The sequence below is a fragment of the Bison bison genome, unplaced genomic scaffold (genome assembly GCF_000754665.1).
Source record: "Bison bison bison isolate TAMUID 2011002044 unplaced genomic scaffold, Bison_UMD1.0 scf7180017864345, whole genome shotgun sequence".
Lineage (NCBI taxonomy): Eukaryota > Metazoa > Chordata > Mammalia > Artiodactyla > Bovidae > Bison > Bison bison.
This window is the reverse complement of record NW_011494917.1, coordinates 4,850,762-4,859,702: the sequence shown is the minus strand read 5'-3', so window position 1 is coordinate 4,859,702 and position 8,941 is coordinate 4,850,762. Positions and strand designations below refer to the sequence as shown.

At 37.7% G+C, this 8,941-nt stretch overlaps 1 protein-coding gene across 3 annotated transcripts in view; it reads left to right on the top strand.

Moving 5' to 3' along the window:
• ESD (esterase D) overlaps window positions 1-8,941 on the top strand; it is a 20,736-nt gene that overhangs the window by 563 nt on the left and 11,232 nt on the right. Inside the window, exons 1-6 of one of the 3 annotated variants that reach the window (XM_010854644.1) lie at window positions 1-49; window positions 2,378-2,449; window positions 3,243-3,291; window positions 5,487-5,561; window positions 6,133-6,221; window positions 8,164-8,262. In XM_010854644.1, the coding sequence (XP_010852946.1) occupies window positions 5,494-5,561; window positions 6,133-6,221; window positions 8,164-8,262 (256 nt within the window). In that variant the 5' untranslated portion in view covers window positions 1-49; window positions 2,378-2,449; window positions 3,243-3,291; window positions 5,487-5,493. Of the gene's footprint in view, window positions 50-2,377; window positions 2,450-3,242; window positions 3,292-5,443; window positions 5,562-6,132; window positions 6,222-8,163; window positions 8,263-8,941 lie in introns of all 3 variants that reach the window. The other 2 variants (XM_010854642.1, XM_010854643.1) reach the window with 2 other exon arrangements.

Sequence of the window (8,941 nt, the reverse complement as noted above, 5' to 3'; positions counted from 1 at the left end):
GCCGGGCACATCACTTCTGGTGCAGCTGCTTTTCCCGCCGCCACCGTAGGTGAGCCTGGTTTTGGGCAGAGGCCTGGTTGTCCTCGGGCCGCCGGGGTCTCGTGTTGCACGGGTGATACTGGGGGTTCCGGTGGGGACGGACTCTCCTGAGCCCTTGCGGCGGGTCGCGTGTGTGCGATCGCGGAGAACGCGGCCCGTGGGCTTGGCCGCAGAGAGCCGGAGCTGGAAGCCGAGTGAGGGTCGCTGGCCGGAGGACTTTGTACCCAGGCTCGGCGCCTTGTCCCAAACCCCTGTTCCCCACTAAGCCCCCAAGAATTGTAACTCCGGGCGCTCGGGCCTGCAGTCTCTTTCTTTGAGCAGCTGCTTGTTTCTCAAGGGCCCACTGCGTTTCCGTAGCTGTTTCTGTGTGAAATTGATGTGCACCCCACTCATGGAGGAAGCAGACCCTAGACGTTCGCAGTCCCCACGGGAGGGGGAACCCGCTTCTCTGCACGCAGTTGCAAGCTCTTGGGAAGTCCGATTGTGTTGTAAATGCGCTGTCAGAATTGTCTCGGAGCGTGGAGGTCATCTCTAATGGGGTGGTCAGGGGGACGACATTTGCAAGGACCTTGGAGGGCATTGGAGGTTGCAGAAATAATAGTGTGAGTAATCATAGCCAGCAGCGTTGTAAGTGCATGAATTAACAACCCTATCGCATTGGTCCTATTAATATCCCCATTTTATAGATGGGGAAATGAGGCATAGAAAGTTTGCCCCCAGACACTACCACGACCAGAATACTACCAGGAAGTAGTACCTAGAGAAGCCAGAATTTGAACCTGGAGCGTCTGGCTCCACAACCTGCTTTAAAATCACTGTACCATGGCCCCCAGTAGAAACATCCAGACTATACTAGACTGATTGAACTTGACTAAAATAAACAAGCCCAGAAAAATAGTGTGGGACCATTGAAGACAATTTAAGTTAAGGTGTCTGGAGTTCATGAATGCTCTTTTTTCCCCCAGGGTGGATTAAAAATTCTGTGGGCAAGCCATGTGAATTTTTATGAAGGAAAAGAGATTATGATTAGTACACAGTTAATAATATGACCGAAGTATATATGGCGTTTTATTCATCCTGCTCTTTTTGTCAGTTCATAGTCTGAATTTTGTGAACTTTTAATTGAATCAAACTTGAAAAAAATCGTACAGTTAATGCCAATGTCTTCTACTTCAGTGACATACTGGTTTTCAGCTACTGGCCTGATAGTTGGGTGGGATTAACTCTCTACACCTGTAGCAGGATCCTGGCTGTGGGCCAGCATTTGTCATCTGCTAGTTAATGTGAGCAAGCTAACCATGTTTTCAAATGGACAGACTATACTTAACACTATACAACTTAACACTATTGAACTATGCACTTAAAAATGGTTAAGACAGAAGACTTTATGTTTTTATCACAGTTTTAAAATAAAATTAAAAATACATTTAAATGATGAGTGATTCCAAGTAGACCATGTTAGACCTGACTGTGACTTGTGTAGGGCTCCACTGAGCAGTAAGGTAAATGGATTAAAGCCCTAGGCCTCTACTCAGGATCAGTTTTAGTGAGACATAAAAGAAGAAAACAGAGTAGGAAGCTAAGTTTTAATTTCTTGTATATAATTAGGATGGTAGTAAAGGGAATTCAAAGAGGGGATAACGTTAAGACATTACAAACAGAATTGGGTAAGATGGGCATAGATGAAAAGAGAGCAGAAAGAGGAATAGAAAAACGTGATTTGAAGGTAGGAGATTGAACTTAACTTCAGCTGTGTTGAGTTTTGCTAGCCAGAGGCACATCAGGTGAGATGGGTTCAACAGGAAATTTAAATTCTGGCACCAATGTTTGAGAACGATTGAGTGGAGAGAGGCAGATTTATATTCTTTCACACAAAAAATAGTTGAAACTTTGGGGATGGGAGTTAAGGAAAGAATGTAAACAAAAAAGGAAAGGAAGATGGGAGGAGAAACAAAGAATGGAAGAGAGCTCAGATCCTGTAATTTCGTTGAGGAAAAGAATTTTTATGAAGAAGTGCTGGAGAGCAGTGCCATAATTGGGTGATGTTGGGGAGACCTGTGCAGATCATTTAGAGCCAGTGGGATGGGGACACATTGCAGCCAGAGAAATGGATCAAAGTCCATGAGAGAATGGGAATGGAAATCCAGGTAGAGATAGGTAGAAAACTTTTGATGCTCAGGAGAAGAATGAAAGAATGGGTAAAATACAAAGAATACAGATTTCTGGAGATAGATAACATTTAGCCTCAATGAGTAAAGGGAACAAAAGTAAAATCTGACAGTTTGGCCTTTTGGAGGAGTACATGCTTTGTGAATAAAGACACCTTTCTCTTTAATAGTGTTTACCTAATCGGCGTTCCATGTGTTGATACCATGCAGTGAGAGAACCTTTTTCTCTGAAGATTGTTGAGGTACATCTTATTGACTTTCTAAGAAAATTGGCACTGTGGGTTTTTTTTTTGGGGGTAGGGGGGGTTGGTTTTTGTTTTGAGGTTTCAGAGAGGGGTGTTTTTATTATTCTGTCGCACTCTGTAATTTCATTTCTCCCCAAGATCTCTTCCTAGAACTGAAGTGAAGCGTCTGTCAGACAAATGTCGCTTCGTGTGCATCGCTGCACACATTTCTGTTGTTCCTGTGTTGCCCTCACTTCACCATCTTTCATAAGCCTAGTCAGTTTTCTCACCAGGTCATGTTTTCTAGCCAGTCAGCCCAGTGTCCTTAAGTTCTCATCTCTTCGCTTCTTTATCCTCCCTGCATGACAAGTTTGACCTGCAACTCAGGTGGATTTAGGCTTCCTCTTATCTTCCTCTGCTTTTCTAGTCTCTAGTCCTGTTTTCATCACTCTCAGCAGTTGATCATATCTCATACTTTCAAATTACGATTTAAAACTTTTTTTCTGTTTATTTAAAAAGAAAAAAGAAAGAAAATAAAAAAACCTTTCTTCATTGGAATCTTATTCCAGGAAAAGTTTTTAACCAAACACGAGGCCTTGTGGCAAAGTAGATATTAAGGTTACTTAGACTATGGGCCTAGGTAAAGCGACGATGCTGTTCCGTCAGCTGGCCTTCCCATTCTGCCACACCCAGGGTGGATGGTCATCTACCTTAAGAAAGGAAGGTAACTCTACTGAGAATGTATAGTGGAACTGTTACCTTTGTTGTAAAAAGTATGTCCCATTTATACATCATTTGGTCTTTTTTTCAGGATCATCTACCCTTTGGTACAGACCAAAAAGCAAGTAGTAATTGGACAGGTACATTAAACTTTATTTTTGATATATTACTTTTGAACTTGAATATAAATCTAGTAACTTGGCTTAAAATATGCTGTGTTTAGCTTAGGAAAATTTTAGTGAAAAGTGTAATCGCCTAGTATATCATATATCGAAGTATATCATATCTAGTTCTTAGCTTATGTCTTGATTTTTTTATTGAGCCTTTTTTCTTAATTCATAATTGAAGACAGTTTCTAAAATGGGTGGTTAGGGGGAAAAAGAACTTTAAAAGGTTTTAAAAAAAATTCATTCTACCAATTTAAAAAACAGTATTTTCACTTTGTCTTCTTTGCCCAAATGGAAAGTACTTGATTTTGAATTTTAATTAAAAAGAGCATTCAAAGAGTAGAAGAAATAGACCAGTGATGAGTTACTAAAATAGGTGAATAGCAAAGTATAAAAACAATAGAGGTAAAGATTAAGTTAATTTTAAAAATGTTCACATAATTGGTAGCTAGAAGTTTAAAAATGTATTCATTAATTCAACAAATAATTTTTAGATATCTTTCATGTACTAGATATATGCTCGGTGTACCATGTTTTGGGAAAGCAGATATAGTCCCTGCTAGGTCTAAAAAATAAAAATTCCTTGCAGAATAATTCCACCAGGTAAATTTTATTCTTTGATCTCATGTGCATATATTTTAAAAGTGTATTTCTGTCTCTTAATTCATTGTTTAAGATAGAGTAGTGAACAAGAATGGCTGGTTAATATTCAGTAACTAATAACATCATTTTTTTCTAAAATTGGCCTTTTGAAGATTAAAAGCATAAACCTTTGAATAGAAGGTAATTCCTCTGTGTGTAACTGTAATACCCTAATGCTATCAAATTGTCAATCTTTTCTGGGGGAAAAAAAAAGTTTTTTTTAAGAGTATTTAGAAACCCTCTGGTGAGGCAGGAAAGCAGAGCAGCAGAGGGGCTCTGAGGTCAGACTCTTTGGGTCACACCCCAGATTTCCAGCATGAAGCTCAGTGTTTGGATTTATCAAGGAGATTACCTAAAGGTAAGGTTGAAACTAATCTTTTACAAAGGCATTTCCCAAATAAGCTTTCCAAGATTCTTTTTACATGTCTTTTTAGAGTAACTGTAGCACAACAGCTGGATTAGCATGCAGTAGAGCATTTCACGGAGAGACCACCAGAGTGGTAATACCGGTTCCTGGGATCCGAGGATTTTTATATTTAGTGTGTATGATTTACTGATTTATAATAAGGAGAGAAAGGGAATCCTTCCTTGAGAAATACAGATCAGAATCAGTCTGGTTTTTCTTTGCTCAATGGGTGCTTAACCATACATAAAAGATGGTGTTCCAGTTTTTTGTGGGGGTTTTTATTGGTATTATTATTAAAAATTAATAATGTGTGGTATTTTAACATTTAAGTTTAAAATTATTCATGAAAACTTTAAGATGTTTTGGAGAGAAAAGAATTAACCAAACTTCAAAAATTTTTTCTGTCAAATTCCATAGACTGAGGAGACTGGTAGGCTACAGTCCATGGGGTCGCAAAGAGTCGGACACGACTGAGCGATTTTACTTTCACTTTTAATTCACTTAGGACAGCCGTATGTTTTACTTGCTGGTTTGTTTTAAAAGGAGAAATGTTGATCTGAAAGTTATACAGCACTTTCTCTGAAATACTCCGGTAGGATGAGTAATTTGACTTGGTTTAATGTATAGGAAAGTGCCTATGCTGTAAGTGTTGAATACATGTTCTTTCTTATTATTATCAAAACCATTACTGTTACATCATTTTCCTCCCATTTTCTTACCAGCCATAATCAGTCATACCATTGACTCTTTTGTTACAGTTCACAGCAAACTATTAACAATGTTTAATCTTCTTAGCTAAAGTAATCAGTTAATAACTTATTTGTATTCTCTCGCTTTCTTAAAGGAACTTGGGGCAGTCCACAGACATACACACCATGAAGCTTGTTAATAAGTAATGACATACCAGAGTACTTGTTTTCTAAAGTGAATATAACAACTCTAAGTGTACCTAATAAACTTAGTCACTTTCATAATACTATTTATCAGAAAATTAGCATGTGAAAAAAATTCGAGGTGGCAGACAGCCATATGTTTAGATACTTTATCTGAAAGCAGTTCTGTTGCAAATTTTTTAAGAGCTAATTCTCTGGAGATTGATGAGGTCCCTCTTCACTAGTAGGGGAAGAATGGCCCTGAAACAGGTTTCCAGCAGCAAGTGCTTTGGTGGACTGCAGAAAGTTTTTGAACATGACAGGTAAGTACAAAGAGGATACAATTTTAGATCTCTCTCTGCTTCCACCTACTTAAATCTTTAAATAAGCCCATGAAAGATCACGGTTGCATGAATAACTGTTCACATAGAAAACCTGTGGTTTTTATCAAATTTATCTTACCTAGTTTTGACATTGGTGATAGTAATAAGATATTTACTTGTAAATTACATATAAATTTCATATTTATACAAAAAGAATTAAGGGTGTGGTCCATTTCAGTGTCTGTGAGCAAACATGTAGGTTTAAGATCTTTAGATTTGTTATTTCATACATTTCTTTAGAAACAATTTTTCTTTTAAAAATTTTCGTGCTATATTGAGGGTATTACATTTATTCTTTTAATTCATTCTTCTCCAGATGACTGTGTACCATGTACAGCATAAGCTCAGGTTGATTAGTATGCTAAATTGGCCCTGTTCTTTCTTCAAGGGCTAGGAGCTATACCCTAAAATGTTGATGAGATCACTTATTCTGGACGTTAAATCACTTGTTTTACATTTCTTTGTGACTAACGAGGGGCAATTTTTTTTTTGATGTCTGTTAAAATTATAGTGTTGAACTGAAGTGCAAAATGAAATTTGCTGTCTATTTACCACCAAAGGCAGAAACTGGAAAATGCCCTGTGCTATATTGGCTGTCTGGTAAGTGTTATGCATTTGAGTTTTGTAAAGGGGTTTCTTTTTCTTTTTTCCTGGCTTATCTTACTCTTCCATCTTGACTTTTTGGTGTGTTTTCTTAACCATCTATAAAAAACTTTAGGAGCCTATAGTCTGCTCTTACTTTATCCTGAGAACAGTTTCAAACCTACTGAATTACATTTCTTTTATTACTTCTTTTTCATGTCTGTGTTGTTATTGTGTAATTGCTAAGTCATGTTGGACTCTTTTGCAACCCCATAGACTGTAGCCCGCCAGGCTCCTCTGTCCATGGGATCTCTGGGCAAGAATTCTGGAGTGGATTGCCATTTCCTTTTCCAGAGGATCTTCTCGACCCAGGGATCGAACCTGTGTCTCCTGCATTGGCAGGTTGATTCTTTACCACTGAGCCAACCAGGGAAATCTACTTCTTCTTCAGTTAGACCACATAATTTAGCAGAAAATATAAAGTTCTAGACTCATTGGCAAAAGCTTAGAAAACTTATTTAGTTTGTGCCTAAACCAAACATTTCTTAGACACTTTACCACTCAAATAGAACAATGTTAGGTAAAAGCAGGATACCTGTGATATGGTAATTAGGAACCACAGACAAGTAACTTCTTACAGCGTTCTCTAGAATGTTTGAATTGGACCCATATCTTCTCTGGCAACAGTCTGGAACATCCCAGAAGACTTCTTCTTAAACACTGGTGAATATCAGACTATCCAGTGGATTGTGAGAGCTCTTTCACAAGATCCTGGCATTTCATCTTTAGAAGCAAACATTTTAAGAGACTCATAGAAAACCAAATTATGTCATAGAGTTGTATTGTTGTTTCTTTAAAATTGCTTCTTATAACTTTGATTTACTAAATCCTCCCTTAATGTATGTTTTCTCACCAAATTATCAGTCTTTGAGAACTATATTTCATTTTAAAAGGTAAAAATTAAGTACCTACATAATTTTAACTGAGCTTCACTTTCACTTTTCACTTTCCTGCATTGGAGAAGGAAATGGCAACCCACTCCAGTGTTCTTGCCTGGAGAATCCCAGGGATGGGGGAGCCTGCTGGGCTGCCGTCTATGGGGTCACACAGAGTCAGACACAACTGAAGCGATTTAGCAGCAGTAGCAGTTCTCTTCTTAGTACACTGAGAAATTCAAAGATGATTAGTCTAAATTTTATTGCTGAGAACTACTTGTATATAAAAATATCTTAGTATTATGATGACCATAATATTATCTCACTGTGAACATTTATGCTTTGATGCAGGAATAGTATTAACATACTTGATAACACACCATTGGGATTGTCATAGCATTTGGTTTATGCACCATATTGCCATTCTACAGTTTGAAAAATTCTGAATTCCCAAACACATCTAGTCCAGAGGATTTCTGTAATTGAAATTGTAGTCCATGACTTTGAAAAGGCAGCTAAGGGATCATTTAACCTAAGACAATTCTTAGATTGATATTGTTACAAATTTTATGAGAAGAGAAATTTTAGTGTCTTTTTCAGCATGATTTCTTTAAAAAAAAAACAAAAAACAAAAAACCTTTTTAATAGTAAGTAAGGAGATCAGTCCTGGGTGTTCATTGGAAGGACTGATATTGAAGCTGAAACTCCAATACTTTGGCCACCTGATGCAAAGAGCTGACTCATTTGAAAAGACCCTGATGCTGGGAAAGATTGAGGGCAGGAGAAGGGGATGACAGAGAATGAGATGGTTGGATGGCATCACTAACTTGATGGACATGGGTTTGGGTGGACTCCGGGAGTTGGTGATGGACAGGGAGGCCTGGCGCGCTGCGGTTCATGGGGTCGCAAAGAGTCGGACACGACTGAGCAACTGAACTGAACTGAGCTTATTTTCTTGTGTTGTTAAATAAAGCTTATAAGCCGTTTACAGTATATCATGACATAACAATATTTTTGATCTTTAGGTTTAACTTGCACAGAACAAAATTTTATATCAAAATCTGGTTACCATCAAGCTGCTTCGGAACACGGCCTTGTCGTCATTGCCCCAGATACCAGCCCTCGTAAGTGTTCTTATTCCAGAGATCCTTTGTAAAAGTATAAATCTTTAAGACTAAGTTACAAGCAGAGTAACATGTACACAATTTATTTTGTATTTTTGCTATTTACTAATCTTTCAGGCAACATCATGACTCTAAAATACCATACTATGTATTTTCCTCACTGAATTTTACTAACAGTTTTGCTATTCCCATTTTATAGATTGACACTTTAAAACAGAGACTGAGCAACTCAATTAATCTTTATCATCTTGGCACTAGTACCAAAATAACTTACAATGCAGAGGAAATAATTTTTTGTTCCTTGGGTAGCCTGTCTTGTCATGTAGTAATTTTCTTATTTCTGTTAGTCATCAAGCAGTCATGCAGCTAAACAAATATTAGTTTTAATACAAGTGATTATAATGTATACGTTAGAGAAATGAAAATATCAGGTATTTGAGAATTCAATCCATCAGATAGTTGAAACTTGTTTTGTGACCCTGGAAGGGTCAGGAAATGGAATTTAAATGGAAGCTAAAACTATCTGGAAGTTGAATGACCGGCCTTGGGAAGCACTTCATTTCCTTTCACAGTCCCTATGATACAACAAGTAAAACATGTCTCACAGGAAATGTAATAAAATGTTTAATTCAGAAGGGCATCAAAAATATAAAATGTCTCCAAAATAAACTTTTAAAAT